The sequence below is a fragment of the Condylura cristata genome, unplaced genomic scaffold (genome assembly GCF_000260355.1).
Source record: "Condylura cristata isolate star-nosed mole 26May11 unplaced genomic scaffold, ConCri1.0 scaffold00005, whole genome shotgun sequence".
In the NCBI taxonomy this organism is placed as follows: Eukaryota; Metazoa; Chordata; class Mammalia; order Eulipotyphla; family Talpidae; genus Condylura; species Condylura cristata.
In genome coordinates, this window is record NW_004567106.1 from 55,689,413 (window position 1) to 55,713,725 (window position 24,313).

The following is a 24,313-nucleotide window of genomic DNA, read 5'->3' on the forward strand; positions in this document are numbered from 1 at the left end:
AGCTATTTTAACACTGTGTTGCAATCCTGATCTACTGTTTGTCAACCTGTCTAGGCTGTGACATCATTAGGACTTGTGTGTGAGTTCAGACTTCAATGAACATATCTATCATTTTTTTTTTAATCCTGAAAAATAAGCAGTAAAATTGACTTGTCTCAATAGAATTTTTTGTTTCACCCTTTTTATTATAATAAACTCTGACACCTGCCCCTCTGACTCCTGACACCAGCTGGGCTGATTCTGCAACCCTTTCAGTACACAGGCTAACTCTACCAGACCAGCCTTTGTTTCTTCTTACCAGGACTCTACCTTAGCAGGTGCACATTTAATTGATAATACAACTCTGCAAACCCACTGTGAGACTCCAGACTGAGACCTCAGCCATATATACTCTCTGTATAATGGATAATTTCTTTAGAGTCATCAGAAAGACTTTCTGAATTTCTACCTAGGCTTTACTTTGAGCATTTAAGGCATTTAACTTACCCTGTCCTTATGCACCCTCTCTAGTATAAGAAATACTTGTCCTACAAGATAAATTATTCTGTTGGTAATCAAAGAGAATAATTAGCTCAACTATATTTTAAAGATGTATTTATTTATTCATACAGAACTGGGGTACAAGCCACAGGTGTAGGGGCAGTTAGAGGCTTCACAGAGACAATAGGGAGCAGAAAAGGTAGCTCAACAAAGTGCACTGCTGAGGGGAGCAGCCAGCAGGTAGGAGAGGTCTGCCGCACCATGTGGGTCACCTCTGGGGCTGGGGATTGAACTCACACTGAAGTGGCTACAGCTAGCTTGCAGTGCTGTGTCCTAATCTGTTGCACCACAGGGAGGGTCCTGTCGCAACTATTTTATCTCCTTATGTTTTATCTTCCCTTTCTGCTACCACTGGTGATAATCTTGAGTCACGATGGTGTTATGACATGCCCATTTCCCTTGACGAGGTTATTCACAGGCTATTTAAATATGTGAGCTGTCCAAGTCTGAGGTTCCATTTCAAAGTCTATTTGCTGTGACCACTCCTCTATTAACTACTGTTTGGTCAGGGCCTAGCAGCAACCTGTCAGCACACACAGACTGCTTAGTTTGAGACATGTAGAGGACAAAGGACAGTTTACAAAGGAGAGGCCCTGGTTTAAGGAAAGGTGAAGCATCTCAACCTAGGTAGAAAAGAAAGTGACCTCCCATAAGCTAAAGGTGGCAAAGAGTGAAGGTCAGAACTCAGAGAGTTGTGCACAAGGAGGGATGACCATCCAACCAGACATGCATTCGTAGGCCAATAAATGCTATTACTCAAGAGAGGATAAGACAGATGAGCACATGATACAAGACCAGAAAATAACCACCCTCTGTCTTCCATTTAGACTTCAATTTTCCCACTGATGCTCCCACTGGCCAAACCTAACTGAAGGATTCCAACTGTGCACCTGTCATGGCCTTGCATAATGCTCTGTCTCCAAAAGTAAATTCAGAGAAGGTGTGGTGGAAGGCAAAACTAAAGAAACAAGGCAAGGGTATCCAGTATTATCTTTTAATGTACTTTTTATTTGGTTTGCCAAAATATCATTTAGGGCTTTTGCATCTATCTATCTATCTATCTATATTTTTAAACTTATTTATGCATAGATGAACTGGGGTACAGGGCAAAGGTATGGGGGGGGTGTTGAGAGGATTCACCGGAGACAGAATGGGGAGCAAAACAGGCAGATCAATGAAGTACACTGCTAAGGGTAGCAGCAGACGAGATAGGAGAGGTCTGCTGTGCCCTGTGGGTCACCTCTCTGGCCGGGGATTGAACTCAGGCTGTTGTGGTGACAGGTCATGCACCTATCATAGTGAAATTGGCCTATCATTTTTTTTTCTTGTGCTACCTCTCAGCCATTGGGCAAAGCATGTAACATGATTCTGCCTCAATTTAAGAGGGTGAAGGGCTGTACTCAGTCACCCAATGTTATTTGAGACAAAATATAGCATTTTCTATTTCTTACCTCACTGATTTTTTTGTTTTGTTACTTCATTTACAAGTTTCTCTGAGTTGAGAATTAAAGAGTGTCTGAACCGTTACCCTAATCTCACGCTAACAGGTTAGTCTGCCACAATTTCAGAGATGAAAATAGAAGATCTGAGACTTCCAAGTCAGAGATAAACCAAAGTTATTGTTCACAGAAATAGCAGCAGCTAGAAAATCAACATTCTTGCTCCAAGTGACACATGCACACACAATGAGAGGCATTACAGGATGGGACTCCCAGGTCAAGAGACTGAATCTTTTATAGGGAACAATAAACACTGTATCTACTAAGAGAACTTGCTACACAAACATCCTTGAAAACTATTCTCAAGAAAGAACAAGCAGCTCTATTCAAGTCATTCACCAACATGAGAAGTCTATAGTATCGACAATTGTCAACTTTTTAAAAACCTCCTTTAGTACCTAATGGAGATTAATTGCTCATTTTGTTTGATTTGTTTTTTAAGATAAAGTAACTTCCTTAGCTCTGCTAATTTTCTTCTTGATTTCATCCTACATATGAATATTGCTACCTATTGTTTGTTGTTTGTATTACTAAATAGCTTTATACTAACCTGTGCATGTCATTTTATAAATGATATTACATGTCATTTATTGGATTATAGATTTGATACCCAGCATATAGTTGATGTTTTTGATATGATATGAGTCTAAGTTTTACTGGAGAATTTTAACCTATTCAAATTTATGCACTGTGATATTTTTAATCTTGAAGTACTTCCTTCCTGTTAACCTTAAAAAAATCCTTTATTTCACAAAGTTCTCAAGCTTGTTGCTGTTTCCTGCCTCTCTCTAGAAATGTGGAATTTATATATATTTTTTTCTTTCAGCAAATGATTTCTTTTAAATTTCTAAATGAAATACATGGATACCTACTTTTCAACCTATGTATATCTGCCATCCTCTTCTTTTTCTCTCTAGCCATTCTCCAGCAGATAATTCATTGGAATTGCCAGATTTTTCTTTTAGAGTCAAGTGATAAGGAGGATGAAGTGATGATGATGGCAATGATGATGATGATAATTTCAGTACAGGCTTTTGAGGCTTCTATTTCATCATTACATTGTTTCACAGTCACAAGTGACGGTCACTTAGAGAGAATCCTGAGGTGGTAACACTCACTGACATTTCTCAGATACAATATCATGTCCATGTCTTATTACCATTTTGAAGTCAACAAGCTTACAGAGGGTTGCACATAGATTTATGATATGCTTTGTGCCTAACAATGTTTTTCCATTGTTCTCGTATATTAATAATTTGTCTGGAAGTTAGTCTGATTTTTACTCTTAAGTTTCAGAATCCTTCAATAGAAATTTCCCTCTCTTCTGGCATTTAGTGTGGGGAAGAGAAATCTATGCTGTTCTTATTGATTTTTTTTTCATGTGGATAGCTTTTCTACTTCAACTTGAATGCTTAAAGAATTTGTCCAATATTCTAGAAATCAGAAATGTCACAAATTGCTATCTACATGTGTCTCTAAGTTAATTTTCTGTTCTTGGTAGGCTTTTTATAGAACTAAGGAGATATATCTTTTTAGCTTAGGGAAACTGGCTTAAAATCTCTCTTTACTAATAGTTTCTCCTTTTCTATTTCATTTTTATGAAAATGTTATTTCTAGTATGGATAGAGCAAAGCTGTTAAACTTGCTATTTTTACTTACCTACCTCATTTTTGTCCTTTTCCTCTGAAGTCCAGAGAATTAGCTTGAATTAATTAATCAAATCCTTGTTTTAGCTTTGACCTACAAATAACCACATTTTCTGCTCATTGATACCAATGTGTTTCTATTGGTAATTCAGCATTTTCTTATTTTATGCAATAGCAATTTTTCTAATGTAGTTTTTTATCTTCCTAAATTAAAAGTGACATCAAGGGTCCTTAACAAGCAAAAATGCATCAATATTTTTCCGGCAACCCAATATATGCTTCTATCGGTATATGTATAATGACAGTACGTGTTTCACATGTGTTAAATGGTGCTCCTTGAATGAAAGGTCTTACCTTTATTGAGTTATATCATACACAGATGCAGGAAGGGAGAACTGACAGCAGAGTATTTACTTCACCAGGTCATCAGGTCACCTAAGCTGTCCACTCTCTGCCAGCAGGTCACTGATCCTCTCAGGTACACTCCTTACACTCTGTCTTTTTCTAGATTCCCAGGCTTCTCCCTCCCTAGGCTCCTCTGACTAGGGGTAGACGCTTATCTGATGACCATTCCTTTGCTTCATTATACACTGCCCATACTTTATAATAAAGTCCCTTTGTAAATGAACTGTACTATAGTTATCCTTTCTCGAGCATTCCATCTATTTCTCACACACACTTGCTTGTCCTTGTGGGACCCTGACATGCATGTCACCAATGTGACTCATTTAGTTTATTAGGGTAAGAAAATGTTCAGGTTTACTTGACCAAGATTATCCTTCTTACAGGGTTTTCTCACTGACCTGCTGGGAGTTTTTCTAGTTGGATAAAAGATAGGTCCACTGCAAAACCCAAATTTCCAACATGGCATGCCAGTTTGCTTATCCACAACATTAGTTGTTTTATTGGATTTTGAAAAGGATGATGTAAAAATAGAAAATGATTTATAGCCCTATGTTAAAACATAACTTCTTTCATCCTCCTTGTAAAGATTTTTCTACAAGAGAATTCTATGTTTCCTCCCCTCATAAACTGACTATCCTCCTCTAAGGTTTATCTAAATGAAGGAGTACAGTTAAGAGGTAAACCTAGTTCTTGCTTGATGATTTTAACAATGACATACTTGAAAATTTGTTTTAAAATTTAATGTGAAATATGTAAAAGTGCAATGTTCTTTGACTCTAAAATATTAATTTCAGTAACAAAATTATATTTCAATTTAACACAAATTGCCTAACAAGAAAACATTTATAGAAGACTGTTTTTCTTGGTACAACTTCTACTATAAATACAAAAAAAAATTAAAATCAATAAAAAGATAAAATTCTATTTCTATATTGTGTGACCTCTGCTTTACTCTATTAGTAGTGGACAAAAATGCTGACCATCAAATAAATACTCCTGGGTCTTCTAAAGATAAAGTTCCTGAGGTGTTTTTTCTGTGTGCTATCTCCTGATCTCATTTACTTCACCATCATCCAGTATAAATGAAGCCAGCAGTGGAATTTGAGAAAAATAGTTCTTAGCCAAGATATGTTTGTGTTTGATCTTGTGAATAAACAAGGGTTCATATCCCTGAAAAGAAAATGAAATTCTGTTAAATGTCAGATATATTTGTCAAGTAACTTAGTTATCCCTCCATGCTCTTGCTTATTTATTGTTTCTGCCCAGAAGTAGTTTTTCTTATATTCTATCATCTATTAGGGCTCAGATCCTAGGAAGTGTTAACTGAAAATCTTTCCTAATTCTTCCTCTGGCCTCTCTGAGTCTAAATTAATCTTACCACTTTTCTCCATACTCAAAAGCACTTTATTTGTATTTTAGTTATAATATTTAGTTTATTCTTTCTCTGCTTGAGAGTCTTTTCCATGTAAAGAAAGTCCTGGAAGGACCTGACCTGGGTCTTTTTCATGCCTGTGTCTCTGGTTCCACATGATAACAAGGAGTAGTTTTGAATGAATGGTCTTGTCACCTCGGTTGTATCTTTAAATCTATTTTAGCATTGAAACTATTTGCAACTTGCTTTATTTTTCTTTTAATGCTGATCTTTCACTCCGTATCTCCTCGTTGGTGGTATGACAATACAAACTTCTCTTTGGTCACCCTTTTTACTACCTCTGATGTCTCCCCCTGCACTGGTTAACTATGAGAAAATGATCTGTCACATTTACAGCTCAAAGAACAGAAGTCTTTCCCTGTGTTTTACCTCTAACATTGTCATGGTTGCCAGAAGTCAAGATTGTTTTAACTTTTATTTTTTTCTTTAGTTACTGAAAAAGCAAATATCTCTGTGCTTTAAAAAAAAAATCTGGAAATGCTCCAATTTGTCCTAAGACACAAATTGTCTTTTAACGAGACTTAATACTCAAAAGATTATACCAACCCAAAACCATTTAAAGGGTAAAATTTTTTTTGAGTCAGTCTGTTTGAGAACCGTAGCTGTATTTACAGAAAGTCAATATGAGCTGCATCCTGACATTAGAAATGGGTGTGAATAGAACATTTAATTTGATATTGCCGGAATTTGATTAAATACACAAAGGGAGCTGTGTGAATAAATTGAAGAAGCAGTGAAATAACAGCTTTGGAGAATGAGCTTCAATCCCACTATGGTCCTAGATGAAATGATACTGCTTATATGAGTATGCTTCCTGTGATTAAATATTTATCAGGCAGCTTAGTTTAAATATAATACTTAACACAGTTTCAATTTCTTGCTGCCCTTTTTGTTAATCCCTAGAGTGAACTTTTTCTTAGCATGGAAAAATTTTTAAAACAAACTCCAAAAAAGCTAAAAATTTAGCCAGTTTCTCTTCTTTACACCTTCCCCTACCCTGATAAAATCACAGGCAGAGAATTGCACTATTTCAAATCACTATTATATTTCAAGTCATGTCTTTATTTTTTCTTAGCTGATATCATACATAGAATAGAATTAAAAGCACTGCAATCTAATCAACAGAAGCCAGAGTAAGTAGCAGCTATTGGAACCTTCCACTTGTTTCGTGTAAATGGGGCTTTCTGGGAACTCCTCAGGGTCTTCCAAATCTATTCATCAAAATATTCTACAGATTGTGTCTGTGACTGAAGTTAAATGATATTTAATTTTTAGAGTGTTTCCCTACTCCTAGTTAGTTAGGAACAAATGAACCTATACCCCCCCATATAAGTATCATTGAGAGCATACAATTATTAACATTTATTTGATACTCAGTGTGCTTTTAATTAAGCACGTTAAGATGAAAATCACAGAGGACAGATCCAGGTTATATAACACTTCTCTGATGGTTACACTCATTTATTCATGCAGCAAATACTTATTAACCCTCAATCTGTGGCAGGCATTGTTGTAGATGTTAGAGATATCGACATACATACGCCAAATGCAATCCCTGCCCTCAGTGTGGAACAAAAACATTTGAACTTGTTATTAGGAGGTAAAGATCTTTCTAAGATATTGATATTCCTTTTCCTTAACATTTATAGGCCTTAGCTTCCTTTTGATTTTAATCTCTGCCATACATACCAACCGCAGATTATCCACTGGAAGCATTTAAATTACACAGGGAGTATATTAAATGTCAGTCAAATTATGCCTGATGACTCTAAAGATAAACTGAACATCCCCAGAAAAGTTCAATTTGCTCACCTCTTCGGTTCTTGCTAGCTTCAGGTGAGCTGCACCTTCGTCTTTGGTGAGAAGAATGCAGTTCCAGGGGGACCACTCCAAGTTCTTGTCCCACCTCACCATCACCAGATCATTGAGATCATTCCAGGCGCTGAGCACCGACTGGGAGGCCCAGATCTTTTCAGTCAGGTACTGAATGTCTTGGAGCTACAGGTATGAAAAATATTTTCTTTTAAGCCTAAAACTTCTTTGAGGTTTTCCTATTAAGATAACAATCACATTGAGCCTTTTAAAAAAGAAGATTTATTTATTTATGCATACAGAACTGGGGTACAGACCAGAGGTACAAGGGGGAAACATTATTCCATGCACACAGCTTTTGATTTTGTGCCAGATCTCTGCTGGTTCTGCCCAAGCAATGTTATCAGCCCCAGGAGCTTGGTTGCATGGTTACCAGGCTGCTGTTGGGTTCTTGTCAAAACCCATTAGTAACTGTCAGCTTAGTCACTGAGTAAGTCATTTTATTTCCATTTTGTAATTGGGGAAATTGAGGTTTAATAAAGATGAAGCAGTTTGCCAAGTGTTATTCTAATGATTGTTATTTTGATGATAAAAGAGGGAAAGGGGGAAAATGAGATAGCTATAAATTTTTTTATTTAAACCATATAAGCTAAAACTTTTCAAGTCACTTTTCATCACAAGGTTTGTATACATAAACCTAGAATTGTCAGAGAGACAAGTTTCACAAAATATCAGCATATAAAAAAGAAACTAGAAGGTTTGGGATAGAGAACAGAAATCAATTTACCACAGGTTAAAAAAAAAAAAGAATTTTTCCCCATCAGTGACAGAAATGGGTAATTCAATATATTTAGCTCAATTAATGTAATCTAGCACTTCCTAAATGCTAGAAGTAGAGACAATGTGAGAGTAGCAGCTGTGGAAAAGAAAACTATGAAATTTTAAATTTTAATTTTTCATATTTTTCCCTTACACTAAAAGGTGTGCCTTTGTTTTTTAATTTGCAAGTAAGTGTCAGATGATAGGTCCAGAGGCATCCTCTGAGAGATGCCCACTTTTCAAGCAGCTGTACTTGAACTTGTTGCAATAACGGGTAAGGCTTGCTTAGGGTGAGGCCTTGTCTGTACAGACTACAGTTCACTAGAAAATCAGTCAAATCTCTAAACAGAGCATTTACATTTTGTGTATTTTTTTAAAGTTTTATTTATGCATACAGAACTGGGGCACAGGCTAGAGGTGCAGAGGGTAAGATGATTCACCAGAGACAGAGGGGGGAGCAGATGAACTGAAATACACTGCTGAGGGGAACAGTGGGGAAACAGGAGAGGTCCACCATGCCATGCGGGTCACCTCCCTGGCCGGGGATAGAACTCAGCGGCTGTGATAGCTTCATAGTGTTGTGTTTTAACCCATGGCATCACCAGGGGGAACCCATATACTGTGTATTTTAACTTTCCTCTTTTTATTTTACATGCCATTATCTTCAAAGCCATTAAATGCCACCTTTACTGTCATCCATGAGCTTTATTATTTCATCAGAAAGTCCACACAAATTATGTACATGGATGATATTGCTGAAATAAATATTAATGAAAATTATACCATTTAAGGGGGGAAGCTACTGCGCAAACATTTTGTCTATAATGGACACCCATTTTGTAGACACTGGACAGTTAGAAAAAAGAGACTAGTACCCTACACAGAATAGTACTCAGGTATAATCACATGTAAGGGGACTTATCTGAAACGTGGCAATGCCCCCCTCAAATTTTTTGTCACCAATAGGTAGGATGGTTAATTTTATGTGTCAACTTGACTGTGTCAGAAGGTGCCCAGAGAGCAAGTCAAACATTATTCTAGTTGTTTCTGTGAGGTTTTGCATGAGATTAACATTTAAATCAGTACAGCAGGTAGAGCAGACTGCCTTGTCTGACATAGCTTGGCCTCATTCTATCTGTTAAAGGCTTGACTAGAACAGTAGGTGAGGCCTCCCCCTAGTGAAGGAGTGATCTTCAGCACTTGTTTTCAAACTGGAATTGACTCTTCCTGGTTCCACAGCAGCTGGCTGTCCTTCAGATTTAGCCTGCATCATTGTTTCTACAGATTTTGAACTTCAGCCTCCATAACCACACGAGTCAAATCCTCATAGTGAATACACATTATAGAGTAAAATATGTATTTGAGTCCTATTTTTTGTTTTTTGTTTTTTCTGGAGAACCCTGACTAATACAATATATGATTTTGAGGGAGTTCTCATAGATGAATTATTGGAAAAGCACTAGAAAAAATCTAAAACTCCTAATAAATTAGTGTACACCTGTTGCATCAATAACTTTTGAAGAAAAGCTTGAGTATGAACTCTACAATAAATATGATTTTTATTAACATAATGTTAACCCTATCAGAAAAAAAATCGATGTATGTTTTAACTAACTGTGGGTTAGTCCCTCTTTTCATTTTTTTTTTTTTACTATTTATTTACTTATTGCATAGAAGAACTGGGGTGTAGACCAGAGGTGGGGTGTGACAGTGATTTACCAGACACAGAGTAAGGAGCCAAACAGATCGATCTACTGAAATACACTGCTGAGGGGAGCAGTGGGCAAGACAGAACAGGTCTGTTGTGCCATGTGAGTCAGCTCCCTGTTCAGAGATTCAAACCGTAATTCAGACAGTACTGGAGACAGTGCTGAGACTGAACCCCTAAACTACCAGGGAGTGCCCCCCCAACCCCTGTACCTCTTTTCAAATGGAAATTAGAATGAGTAGATGAGGTTGAATAGAAAATATCAGTGCATCATTAGCGGTGAGGGTAAACATTTTTTCGTGAAATATTTGCTTGAAGCACAGTCACCAGATTAACCACTTACTCTCCTAAGTCACTTCCTCAAGGAAACCTTTTTCAAATTGCACTAGCACCTGGTTGAATACTTAGACTGCTTAATACCTCCCCTTCATAGCACTATTTATTCCCATAGGAACTAGTAATAATATTATACTAACTTATTTTCTAGGCTGTAAGGTCTTGTGCACTAGTACATCCTCAGACACTGCTTAGTGTGACAAACCAAAGCCATGTCACCAAGCACAGGTCTTGCAAAACTATGTTCAACGGCACTTCATCCCATTCTACCCAAAGCCTCCTTGTCAGAGAGCAGTTCATATCCATAATTAGCAACTCTTACTGATCATACCTGCATCAGGAAAGCAATTTTAGAATCATCTTCATAATTGGCTTCTGAATAGTAGAGCCGTTTCAGTAAACATTTGTACTTCAAAAATGATTCTCGTTGCCTGGCCTCATTGTCGAGACTAACACAGTTACGACACCGGTATATGCGCTGTGAGGTGGAGGTCACAGCAAACTCTGTGGAAGGCAAATAGAGCTGACAACTGTGGCAGAAGTAAATCTTCTTATAAAACGCCATTGGATCCTGAGGGACCTAAATCATTCAAAAAATAAAGAAAAGCACAAAAAGAAAAAGGTATGTAAGCCAATGCAAATATTAGCCAACATAACCACAGGAAGTTAATCTCTTAGATTAAGACAGAAAGTTGGTTCATTTTAAAAGTTGCATTTCTCCTTAACTTATCCTGTAAATGTTTAAATTTCAAGCGATATATAGTCATTTACCCTGAGAAAATATTTAAAACCTTTATTATTCAATGAGCCTTAGATATATGCATGTAATTGAAGCAAAAATTACTATTAGTACAAAGCCAGTTTTGAGGGTGCCGTAGGAATTACAGCCCACTTGTTTCAGGTTTGTGATACAGATGCTAAACGAACTGTGTTCATAGACTTAAAATCTGATTCATTGGGTATTTTTTATTTCAGAACTGTGTACAAAAGATTATAATATTTGACCATAAATTTAAAGATCATTTTTGTTCAATAGGGGTCTAGACAGTTTACAGAGAACATGAATTCATATCATACTTTTGGAAGAGAACAGTGGTAAAAAATGTAGTCTGGTGTTTTATTTATTTATTCATTTATTTTAAAGATTTATTTATTTATTCATATAGAACTGGGGTACAGGCCAGAGATGCGGAGGGTGAGAGGATTCACCAGAGACAGAGTAGGGAGCAGAACAGGCAGATGGAGGAAGTACACTGCTGAGGGGAGCAGCGGGCAGGTCAGGAGAGGTCTGCCATGCCTTGTGGATCACATTCGGGGCTGGCGGGAATCGAACTCATGCTGAAGTGGCTTTAGCTTCTTAATGCTGTATTTAGCCTGCTGCGCCACCAGGGAGGGCCTATTTATTTACTTGTTAAGATTTACTTATTTATGGATATAAGAGCTGTTGTACAGGCCAGAGGTGTGAGGGGTGAGGGGAGTCACCAGAGATAGAGTGGGGAGCAAAACAGGCAGATCAATGAAATACACTGCTGAGGGGAGCAGTGGGCGAGACAGGAGAGGTCTGCCGTGCCATGTGGGCCATCTCCCTGGCCAGGGATAGAACTCAAATTGCAGTGTATGTCAACAGCTTCATCATGCTGAGACTTAACGCCTACACCACCAGGGAGGCCTTGGCCTGGTGTTTTAAAGTGAGTCAAGGTCACCGTGACACAGTGTTCACACCAGCACACAGCACAAGGTCTGTCTGCATTTCTACTCCCTTTGCCCTGCAGATTTTGAGTCTGATGGATCTTCAGAAACAAAATCCTTTCAGTCTAAAGAGCAGGTAAAATTATTTAGTCATAATGGTGGGAAATTTCATATTACTTCAATTCTCCATAATTCTCTATTCCTGCAGATAATGCATTTGTAACAGAAATAAACCATTAAAACAGAAGGAATTAAAAAAAAATCCTTTTAAGAAAAAAAAATAGAGTGAGTAAAGAAAGAGTACCTTGAGGTATCTTACAACTTCAGGATTAAACAGAGGTGTTTTGATGTAATGAAAAAAGAGCGTGGTGATTCTTTTCCGAAGACCTTCAAGGTTATAATGTTTGACTCCTCTCATCATAAGGTCTACTTCTCTGTCAATCAATTCTAGAATTTCCTGAGTCAGTTTGCAGTCATGTTCCTGCATAAAACACAGAAACATTCCATACAGAATTTTAAATATCACCGTCTGCTTTTTAAGTTGCTGCCCAAACAAACCAAAACCTAAATTCCAAAATTAATGAAATAAATGCTGAGAAGTGTACAAATTGATACAACTCCTTAAAAACAGTCATTATCTAGTAGAGTTTAAGAGCTGTATAACCTGAAACCCCAGCAATTCCACTAAGAATTTGAGAGAAAGGTGCAAGTAGAGTATTGTTCACTAAAACCCCAAATTTAGAAACCACCAAATAAGTTGACTGATAAATGATATGTAAGATAAGTGATACACAAAAATTATTTATTACATAAATAATAAAATGTTATCTAGTGCAGAAATGAATGAACAACAGCTCGCTATAATGCCAGGCTTAAATTTTACAAATTAATGCTGAGCAAAAGAAGCAAGACATAAAGCGCACACATGATGTTTGGGTTTTCCCCTTTCACTAGGAATATGGTTAATTCATTGCAGCCACCACAATCAATGCCGTGACATCTCATCTGGATTTCAAAGCAATCAGTCTCACACTGCTGATAGGGTTGGAACTCACAGCTCTCAGCTGAGTCTCTGGACTACTTCAGCTGAAGAATGTTATCTTCGCCAAAAGTTGGCCTCCCTAGTGGCACAAGGGGTTAAAGCGCAGCACTATGAAGCTGGCTGAGCCACTGCAGCACGAGTTCGCTCCCTGGCCAGGGAAGTGACCCACGTGGTGCAGCAGACCACTCCTGTCCCACCCACTGCTCCGCCCAGCAGTGTATTCTGATCAGTCTGCCTGTTCTGCTCCCCGCTCTGTCTCTGGTGAATCTTCTTACCCTGGTATCTCTGGCCTGTACCCCAATTCTTATATGCATAAGTAAATAAATCTTTTATAAAAAATTGTTTCTATCAATGAAGAAGTACTGCCCTGTTGAAGAACATGCTTTCTTCTCAGGGACATAATGAGCCAAATGACTAATGGATGTGGCTATAAGGCCCAGGATCCTATGAGAGTGAGTGTGGTAACAAAAAACAAAGGGCGTCCAGGGTCACACATAGCTCAGAGAGGATCCGCTGGGTTCACAGATTCCTCAGTGCTCACTTCCCTAGGTTGAACTAAAACCTAGGGATGGAGCATGTGGTATTGGCACAGCCCCCCACCCCCCTTTATTTCTGGATCTGTGAGGTAAGAGCATAAGAGCACAGGTGATGGGGAAAACCATGAAGTAATCCTGCTGGAAACCAAGGGAGATGGAAGTAGTAATGGCCCCAGTGATGAGCTAGGGAATTTTTGCTTCTTGTCCCTGCAATTCTAGACTCCCTCAAGTTTAGAAGTCCTAATTCTTGGAAGAAAAATGCTTCTAGCAGAGGGTTTAACAAGAATCCTATTAAACGTCAAGCTACAAATAATGCTTTGCCTCCTCAGCTAAGAGACCTGGGTGCAAGGAAAGTACCACATGCTTTTAGAGATCATTGACCTTGATTTTTTGAAAGCCAGTAGGACCCATGAGGACAGAAATATGTTTGGCACCCAGTAATGGGTATTTCTTGGTAGTTGCTTGCCCAGTTTTGGCAGTAATCAAAGTCAAGTATCCTCAGCCTACACAGCATGTGGTGACCTCTCAAGATGTGAGTCACCCCCAACAGGCAGACCACCTGAATCAATCAAAGTATTAGCTGAGGGTGAAGGAAATAAAACAAACAAACAAACAAAAAGAATAGAGGAAAGACAGAGTATCTCTTGTGACCTTAAGTTCAATGATGATAAAAGGGGCTGTATTTAGCTCTAACTGTGCTTGTATTTTTCCCTGGGTTGGGTGGAGCTTATCTGAGGGCAAAGAAACTGCTTCTAGAAGTTGTAACAGGAAGAGAGTGGGTCCAAGCAGCAGTATGTGTCATGGAGGCTGTGCCCAGGCCTGAAGTGCTCTTCTGCCCCTCCTGGTACATAGTTGACTGACACTCTCAACTGAGCCTCTCCTAGAATTGATTTTGGTAAAGAGATCCGTCATCTGAAGGTACAGATGGCAGCCCTTAGCCAAGAGGTGGCCAATGAGGGAGTAAAAACTCTTGGTCCCTGGGCTCCATTCAGGACAATCAGAAGGGCCTTCCCAAGGTGGCTGAAGTCACTGCTGAGATTCCACCAGTCAGTTCTCCAGCTGCCCTTAGCCACCTTCTCCAACCGCTCAGGGAGTTATGTTCCAATGATCTCCCAGTACAAAAACCCTCAGTCTAGAGTTTGTTTCTTGTGAACTTGCCCTGTGACACCCTCTTCATTGTCATTAAAAGCAGGATTCAAAACACATAAAATCAGTAATTGATGAGGGAAAAAATAGATAAAATTGATATGGCTATAAGACTGCTAGAAATAAAATTCTCATTAAAAAGTATCAAAATATATAGACACTAATTCATTTTATTGAACTGTGTTGAACACTAATCTTATATTATACATTTGCATATATTTGTATTCATTGCAGAGATAAGGACATACTTACATTTAGAATATCTGTTGTATTATATTCTGTTTATGATGTGTCATAAGAGATAATATGGAAACTTTCAAATATTAATGAATAAACATAGCCTCCTAAAAACCACTCAGTGGTGGGGATATTATGATAAAATACACTTGTAGAGATAGGCACCCATACCCTAAACATAAATGATGTCATAATAAACATAATTTATAAACATATAAACATAATTTTACTAATAAACATAAACTTCTTATAAATTGCTATCACACAAATATCAAAACAATATAGTTATAGTAAACAAAATAAAATTAACAATGATAAGCATTTATTCATCTTTATAAGTTACTTAAGAAATGTCTTATATATTTTCATATTCAATCTTTTTTTTTTTAATTTTTTTTTAATTTTTAAAGATTTATTTATTTATTCATATAGAACTGGGGTACAGGCCAGAGATGTGGAGGGTGAGAGGATTCACCAGAGACAGAGTGGGGAGCAGAACAGGCAGATCTACGAAGTACACTGCTGAGGGGAGCAGTGGGCGGGTCAGGAGAGGTCTGCCTCGGCATGTGGACTCCTCCGGGGCAGGCGGGAATCGAACTCATGAGGAAGTGGCTTAAGCTTCGTAGTGCAGCGCTTTAACCCGCTGCGCCACCAGGGAGGGCCCCATATTCAATCTTTTTATTGATAGTGATAGCTCAAAACTAAAAGGAAGCTCACATACCTTCACAGTGTGCTTAAGCGTTAAAAGCACATCCAGTCTCTCATCTTGGGAGATATTTTTCAGCATGATGCATTTATAGATGGTTTGCAGCTCTCTGGCTCTGATGGTGAACTGTGTATCCAACTCAATGATTTTCCCACTAACTGTTCTCCATGTCTTTGGGGCTGAACACTTAAAAATAATATTGCTTATAAATATTGGTTAATTAAAGACTGAAATATAATTTTGTTCCTTTACCAAAAGTTAACTTTAATATCATGTCTTTTATGAATAAAAGTCTCGTTAAAACTTAAGAAAATCAACTGAAAAATGTGTAGACCCTGGAGAAGTAAAACATGTTAGGAAAAAATGGAAAATCTGTTTAGTGTGTAAAACTGTGAGCACTTCTACAGGATGTAGGACTTGCTACCGATTTGTTACAACTGGTGTGCTGAGTGACCTGATGGGTACATGGAAGAACACATTTCCTCTGCAGGAGAAAAAGTATGCTCTTGAGAATGTTTAAAAAAAATTATCTGCACAGCTCAATTATATTGGGTCATATAAATGTGCCTTGCCAGTTGAAAACAACCTGTATGAAGCAATTATGACTGTTCTCAGTGGGTTAGACCGAAAGACAGAGCAGAAAGGGACTCTGAGTTATGGTTTTTGTCCTTTAGAAATAAATCGATGACAAGTTCACAGTGTAATACTGAAGCAACCCTGCTTAGCTTAGTGCTGTGGCCCCGACTCCTGCTGGCCGCTGAGGGTCTCACTTCCTAGTTCCTACTGAGCTTGGTACCTGCAACCCAGCCCAGCTACTAAACAGCGTCAGGGATAGAGTCTAGTTGCTCTGAGGCTCATCTGAGGGTTTCCAGGCTAAGAATTCAGAGAGCTTTATCCAGAGGGGAAATGTGTCCTGGGCAGACTTCAGTGAGAATTGTCTGCTGGTGACTACTTCCGTCCTCGCCTTCTGAGGCTTTCAGAGGAAATGCATCCACTTAGAAATTATACCAGGAAAACTATTTGTTCTTCTGCTTTACAATATAAAGCGGCGTAGTTTCTTTCCCCATAAGAATCTGTCAGAAATCAGGGTACGTAGAGAACAACGATGAACTGTTCAAATGCTGGATCCATAGAATGAGGGTACAGTGGTGGTCAGGGCTTCTCCCAGACCCCCCAGGGTCTGCAACCGGGCCACAGTGTCTAGTGCTAGCAGACAGCAACACCTGTCACCTGCGAATCCTCTGATCTCATTGCCCAGGGCCACACTGATTCTCAGAGCTGAAGTACAAATGCTTAATCAAGGTGGACAATTAATCTGCAGGTGATTTCTTCCACCTGCAGTCAAAGGGGGTCCCAAAAGGCACCTCTCTGAGGAACTCAGAATCCAGGCCAAGCAGGAAAGACAGAAAGAAGAGAGGCCCAGACTGGACTGCTGTCTCCTCCCTCCCCACTGACACTACTACCTTAAATTTAGAGTTCGGGATAAATGTCTTCTGTCCTTAAAAAACAATCAAGAAGCAAGCTCCTCAATTCCCTTATCTAAGTCTCCCCTTTGACCTTTCCTTCCCCTCCCACCCCCCCACCTTTCCTAACCTACAGAGGATTTGGGAACCATCCCCTTTGTGAATGCTGTGAAGTCACCTAGAACTTTGCAGAGCCCACCTATTGGATGGCTTTGAAGGCTGATGGGCAATTATTTTTGACATAATTTAAAACTTAAATAGGAGTCCTATTTATTGCAAAAAAAAATCATTAGGATTGTACACTAGTCAAACAGAGAAATCACATACGGCTGCTCTGGTACAACAGTATGATGGTAGGATAATAGAAACCATCTCAATTTATTTTTTTTTTTGACCATTTACAACATATCAGCCAAATTACATTGAAGACTGCATAGGAACCTCTTAAACAACTACATGTGATCTATTTTTGAACAAATCGCATTATTTCTGGTCAAAGCCAAAATGAATGTTTAGAACTAACAGTCTTCATCAGAAATTTTAGATTCTCAGATCTAGTTTTAATCCAGAAGTGAGAAGCTGCAGCCCTATAATTAATTTATATTTTTAGATTACAAATCTAATATCAAAATGATGTATTAATTAGCAGGTTGATGGAATTAAATAAAAGTTATTAAGGACTATGAAAGGGAAATAGCCCAATTTTAAAATATTTTAATTCAATTATCATCATTTAGAATTTAAAAAAAGTCTTAAATAGATTCAACCCTGTTTGGGGTAGACTTCAGAGTATTATTAAAGCTTAATGCTTGTTTCCAAGCTCTTTTTGAAAAGCTTTAAGGAATTAGTAATCAGGCTAAGTTTCATATTGCAGTATTCTTATATTTTAAAGTCAAACTAATGTCTTAATTTTGCATATAATTTTCCTCAGGGTGACTCTATTTAAATGTTATTTCCTTTCTTTCAATAATAAAGACAATACCTTTTGCTCTGCAGGCTTGTAAGTTATTTCATTTGTAATAATCCAAGCATAATAACGTTCAAATTAAATGCCTAGTTCACTTCATTATGTTTTTTCAGTTCATTGGCTGATTTAACTCTAGGTTCCCTCCAAGGCTTTAGCCCCATCTAATTTAGTAAGCTATAGAAATATATCTTGGATTTTTCCAAATATATTTAACATATTTTTTATTCTTCAGTTTTAACTTAAATCCTACCTTTTCCATAAAGATAACAACTATAGTTTGAAACAATATCATTAGTTTCTGAAATTCTATCCTTGTAAAACAGACATGCACACTTAATCATTCTCCACTGTCATCACTCTTGAAATGAAACTTACATCCAGATCATTCTACAAGTCAGTCTATGCTTATTCTATTGGTTCCTCAAGACTAAAAGAAACTTCTCGTGTAGTTCTATTATCTCATATGGCTGGTCTGTTTTACACATTCATTTATTTGGTCTATTATGTATATTAGTCTGCTTACTAGGTTCCAAGTAGATAAAATACCATCATGATTTCAAGTTCTCTCAAATACAACAGAGCATAAACATGAGGAAACAATTAACCAAAGTGTGATTATGCATATAAAGTTGCTACAAATTTCAAGGAAATACTTAGCTAGTAGAAAAAATAGTACCTAAGATGAAATATGAAGAAAAACTAGGTGTTCATCAGGTTAAATGGAATTGAGTGGTGTAAATACTCCTAGACTGGAAGTTAGAGTTCTGTAGTGTTGGCACTGAGAAGATAGAAAAAAAAAATCTGTTCGATCAAGCTGTTTTTATACTCAGACATATTTCTGCCAACAATGATAACTTGGTCTTCCATTTGGGCTTCTTTGATTTCATGCCTAAAAGTATTTTTACTCTGATGCAAAAAATATGTCAACTTTGCTTATTTCTCTTTGCTTTTTCTTTGAATGCTTTAGCTGGAATAAGAGTGTATGACAATTATGTTCTTAAATTGCTTCAGAAAACAGAAGCGTAACAAATTCCATTTAGCCAACAAATGAGATAGCACAGACTCTAAGGAGTAAAACAGAAGAAGAGCAAGGGGACACACTTCAGGGAGGCGAAGGTGGAGATATAAAAAAAAAAACCTTGACAGCAGCAAGCTTCCACAAAATATGAAGGAGTGTACTGGGAGGGGAGGTTTATTCCCCCTAAATTCATCCTCCAGTCCCTAAAGGTACAATTTAAAAATAATCCTCACTCCCCAAAAGCTACCAGGCAGTGATCAACATGGCAGAGAAGTTTTGCCCACCCATGAAGGACATCCCTGTGCCCCAGTGCTCAGAGAGGGGGGGGAGCTGCTGGTGATTTTTTAGACCATTAAATGCTGGGCACCTGAGTATGGAGGTAAAATATTTAAATGACAGAGCTTGAATGTTTTTTGTGATTTTTTTTTCTGGTGATTGTGAAGAGTGATGTGTCAGAGAGTCAAAGAAATGGGCTTGACTCTAAGGAAAACCATTAACAGAAATTCAAAAATGATCTCTTTTCATAGTGTGGGAAAGGAGCCCCTGAGATATATTAGGCACCAGTTAATGATTTGTATTTGGGCTTCTTGACCTGAATTTGCTCTTCTCTGTTAACTTGTGAGTTTTGAAATTGGATAATCCGTAGCTGCAATGCTTGGTGCATCTAAAGTACAAATAATTAAGTAAATGCTTAAAAAAATCTAAGTTAAGCCTTTTATTGGAATGAAGGCTCAGTATAGAATTTATACTAACTGATTAATTTAATGGGTTAATTGGATTAACTTAAAATCATATCATTCATTATGTAGAGAACTTTTACCATCAGGATAAGATTAACAATCTATTAGTTCAATAAATGACATGACATTTCAAATAAATTAAACTAGGCCCTCCCTGGTGGTGCAGTGAGTTAAAGCACAGCACGGTGCGGCTATCCACAGCCACTGCGGCACAAGTTCAGTTCCCAACCAGGGAGGTGACCCACATGGTGTGGCAGACCTCTCCTGATCTGCCTGCTGCTCCCCTGAGCAGTCTATTTCACTTGATCTGCCTGTTCTAGACCTCAATCTGTCTCTGTCTTTCACCCCCACAATTCTGGCCTGTACATCAGTTCTTATATGCACAAATAAATAAATCATTAAAAATAAAGTAAGTAAGGCCCTCCCTTGTGGTGCAGCGGGTTAAAACACAGAACTGAGAAGCTAAAGCCACTTCCGCATGAGTTCGATTCCCGCCTGCCCCGGAAGAGATCCACATGGCCTGGCAGACCTCTCCTGACCCGCCCGCTGCTCCCCTCAGCAGTGTACTTCCTCCATCTGCCTGTTCTGCTCCCCGCTCTGTCTCTGGGGAATCCTCTCACCCTCCGCATCTCTGGCTGTACCTCAGTTCTGTATGCATAAATGAATAAATCTTTTTTTTTAAAAAAATAAATAAATAAAGTAAGTTAAACAGAACCAAAATACAAACTTTTATTTTCCAAAGTTATTTCCAATGTAAATATTCTCCTTATAGAATTATATGTCATGATATTAAGTTAATTTAAAAATCTATTTATGGTTGTTAGTTTGACATCTGAAAGATCTCCGACCTTGTCTTAGCTTTAGGAATTAATTATAAGTTATTTTTCCTTACCTATCAAAAAAACTGTACAGTAAAAAGTTACTTCAAGTTTTATGAAATCAACACCAATTTCTCCTGAATCTGGCAACCACAGGAAGTGGGCAGGCAAAAGGGGAATAGACATTTCATGAGTATTTACAACAAAAGATGAAATATCAAATCTATCTCAATTATTTTCTAAGTTTAGTATAACAAATGTAAGCAGTGATTAAATTTTGTGTTAGAAAAACTACAACTTCATGACTTGGGTCAAAAATGGCCAAAAGTCACTATTATACAATGTTTTTAAAGATCAAAGGAAAGAGAGTATCTTGGGCCAGGGACTGACCTCAGGGCAGTCACTCCACTCCATTCTGTAGTTGATTTTTGCCCTACACAACCTTTTTGGTTTTGGTCAAAACCCCCTAGTATCAACAAATGTTGGTGAGGATGTTGTGAAAATGAAACTCTCCTACACTGCTGGTGGGAATGCAAACTGGTCCAACCACTATGGAAAACTGTGTGGAGATTTCTCAAACTGCTGAAAATGGAGTTTCCATGTGATCCAGCAATGCCACTCCTAGGGATCTACACAAATGACACAAAAACCTTAATTTAAAAGGAAACCTGCACCCCTTTGTTTATTGCAGGACATTTATAATAGGAGAGACTTGGAAACAAATGCCAAAAACTAGACAACTGGATCAAACAAGATGTGGTAATATACAAATATACACAATGGAATACTATTCAGCAATCAAAAAATTAACTCATGCCATTCACAACAACATGGATGGAGCTAGAAGGGATTATATTCAGTGAGAAGTCAAACGGAAGAAGAAAAATATTGGATGGTTTCACTAATAGGAGGACTATAGAGGGAAAAAACAATAACAATTAAGAAAAACACAACAAAAACAAAACAAAAATAAACAGACAACTATAAGTCAGAGACCTTCTACAGGGAGGGGGAGGCGCAGGGTTTGAAGTGGATATAGTAGAAGCACAAAGGTCTGTGGTGATGGTGCATGGGTGAACTGGTAGTAGGAATTTTATGGGGACTACACCTGAGAAAAGAAAGCAAATACTATTAAAAAAATGAAAAATGAGCAATGATGTAAAATATATATAAATTTTTAAAAAATAATAACCCTTGGCCCTCCCTGGTGGCGCAGTGGGTTAAAGCACTGCACTGAGAAGCTAAAGCCACTTCCTCATGAGTTCGATTCCCGCCTGACCCGGAGGTGACCACATGGTGCGGCAGACCTCTCCTGACCCTCCCGCTGCTCCCCTCAGCAGTGTACTTCGTCGATCTGCCTGTTCTGCTCCCCACTCTCTCTGGTGAAGCTTCTCACCGCCCCTGAGCCTCTGGCCTGTACCCCAGTTCTGTATGTACAAATAAATAAATCTTTAAAATAATAATAATAATAATAACCCTTGTCTCAGCAAATATGTCTAATGAATTAACCAGTTTATCAGCAGGGCTGACAGTGGCTTAGAACTCCAATTGTAAAAAACCTCTGACCCACAAAAAGCCTTTTGCCTTGATTTCTACCAAGTGCTTATGGCCAGCTTTTCTATCCTTCAATCTTCTGGTTTTGAAACTTTGTATTCTGCTGTAAATCATTCTGGCCATTGAAGTAGGCCTGGACATTTTTCTCCTGTCCTCTCCTCTTATAAAAACATAAAATCATCTGGTACTCACTATTTCATGTATTTGGCAATATAACTACAGAAGTTGTGAGAAGCCACACTATGGCCCTCAGCTTCCCAAATGTCTCCTCACCCCACTTGCACACTTTCTCTCCCAGCAACAAAAACTTCCCTTTCCCTTGGACAGATCAATTCTTTCTACACTCAGCATCCTTCAGAGGTCAGATTCAACCCAACAATCAATGTATCAAAGTACTTTTTTTTTTAAAGATTTATTTATTTGTACATACAGAACTGGGGTACAGGCCAGAGGCTCAGGGGTGGCGAGAGGCTTCACCAGAGACAGAGTAGGGAACAGAACAGGCAGATCAATGAAGTACACTGCTGAGGGGAGCAGCGGGCGGGTCAGGAGAGGTCTGCCACGCCATGTGGTCACCTCCGGGGCAGGCGGGAATCGAACTCATGCGGAAGTGAGGTTAGCTTCTCAGTGCAGTGCTTTAACCCGCTGCGCCACCAGGGAGGGCCCTCAAAGTACTTTTTTTAAATCCAGAAGCAAATACCTCATAGGAATTCTTATGAATGAAATTTCCCCCACTTCATGTGTTTACCGTAAGATGTAAACACCTTCTTAGTGCTGTACTTCATGAGAGTGATGCTCATCAAGTGACTCTAGAGTGGCTTTGCAATGTTAAAGTTCCAACACAGAAAACCAAGTTTGGGACACTTTATAATAAAAGAAATGTCTGTAAACAATGCTAGACAGAGGCTGGAGGCACCAGGTGCACTGGGGCTGAGGGTAGGGCACTGTTTTCCCTGTCCAAGGGCAATTCAGAGGCCTTCAGCTTCTTCAAACCCTGCACCCAGATGCAAGCTGTGCTCTTTAGAGGTTAACAATGAGACTCGTAAGGAACACAGTTGCCAGTAATGACGCTGGACTCAAAAATGAAACGACTTGCTAAAGGAGTAAGTCTAGTTCAAAATATGACTTTGCAGAAGTATGAATATATGACTTCCATAATGTTCCATAATATGCAATGCCTCATCTTCCCTAGCAAGAAAAGACTAAAGAATTTGAAATGACAGTATCTACATTGCATAGTTTCTTAGTGATACTGAAATGTAAAAGCACACAAACATTATTTCTGCCCCTATTTCTTCCTCCTTGCCTTCCTCCACAAGCATCTATTGATAAGTGCTGTGTAAAATGAGGAGATTGAATTAAAGGTCACTCTTGCTTTGCAGCTTAGAACCTAAGAAGGGTCAGAAAAGTAAACAGCTACAACAATAATAATAACTGGATACTATGTACTACCTGAGAGATGAAACAACCACTGAGAGGCACAAACTCTGCAGATCTTTTTGGAGAGGAACAGCATATGAACCACTTGTGATAGGTGAGCAGCTGGCCACTGAGGGAGATAGAGAAGGATGTTCCATCTAGATGCAATGCCAGTTGCCTAACACGTGATCTTTTAAGGGGGGGGGGCGTGGTTCGGGTCACTGAGCATGACTGGAGGACTGTGGCTGCAGAAAACAGCGGGCTGGGTGAAGGGTGCATAGAATCAATTACTAAAATCCTTATTCCCTGAGAGCTGCAAATTTAATGAGGTGCTCTGGCAGCAGAGGGAATGGGGAAGTGAGAAAGGAGACCAAGAGTCTGATTTGAAGAGATAAAAGCCAGTGAGCAGAAATCCAGATGCAATTAAATCAGTGAAAAACTCACAGGCAAGAGACAAGCCCTCTTATCAGAAGAGCCTCCCAGGGAAGACAGGGAAGCAAGTGAGGAGAGCTGCTCCCAGTCTCCTCAGAAGCCTCTCCTGTGCTCAACTTCCAGCTGGATCACTAGGCATGCCAGCAAGACCCGGATTCAGCACAGTTCAAGTTTCCTTGCCAGGTCTGCTCGGACGCATGCGTGGTCATCAGTTTGCAGCAGCAGTCATGGCTCTGAAGTTGGTGGCAATTGGTTTGGCAAGGAAGAAGGAAGAATTGAGATGACTAAAGTAATAGAACAAATAGGTTGGTGACTGGATGGGAAGTCAGAAATAATTACCCAGGCTTCT

At 38.6% G+C, this 24,313-nt stretch overlaps 1 protein-coding gene across 1 annotated transcript in view; it reads right to left on the bottom strand.

Moving 5' to 3' along the window:
* Nucleotides 1-5,039: 5,039 nt before the first annotated feature.
* Nucleotides 5,040-24,313, bottom strand: part of IQUB (IQ motif and ubiquitin domain containing) — a 29,087-nt gene continuing 9,813 nt past the window's right edge. The window contains exons 8-12 of the mRNA XM_004677171.2: nucleotides 15,569-15,739; nucleotides 12,191-12,367; nucleotides 10,529-10,777; nucleotides 7,335-7,520; nucleotides 5,040-5,260 (exon numbers count right to left, since the gene is read on the bottom strand). Coding sequence (XP_004677228.2) covers nucleotides 5,132-5,260; nucleotides 7,335-7,520; nucleotides 10,529-10,777; nucleotides 12,191-12,367; nucleotides 15,569-15,739 — 912 coding nt within the window. The 3' untranslated portion in view covers nucleotides 5,040-5,131. The remainder of the gene's footprint in view (nucleotides 5,261-7,334; nucleotides 7,521-10,528; nucleotides 10,778-12,190; nucleotides 12,368-15,568; nucleotides 15,740-24,313) is intronic.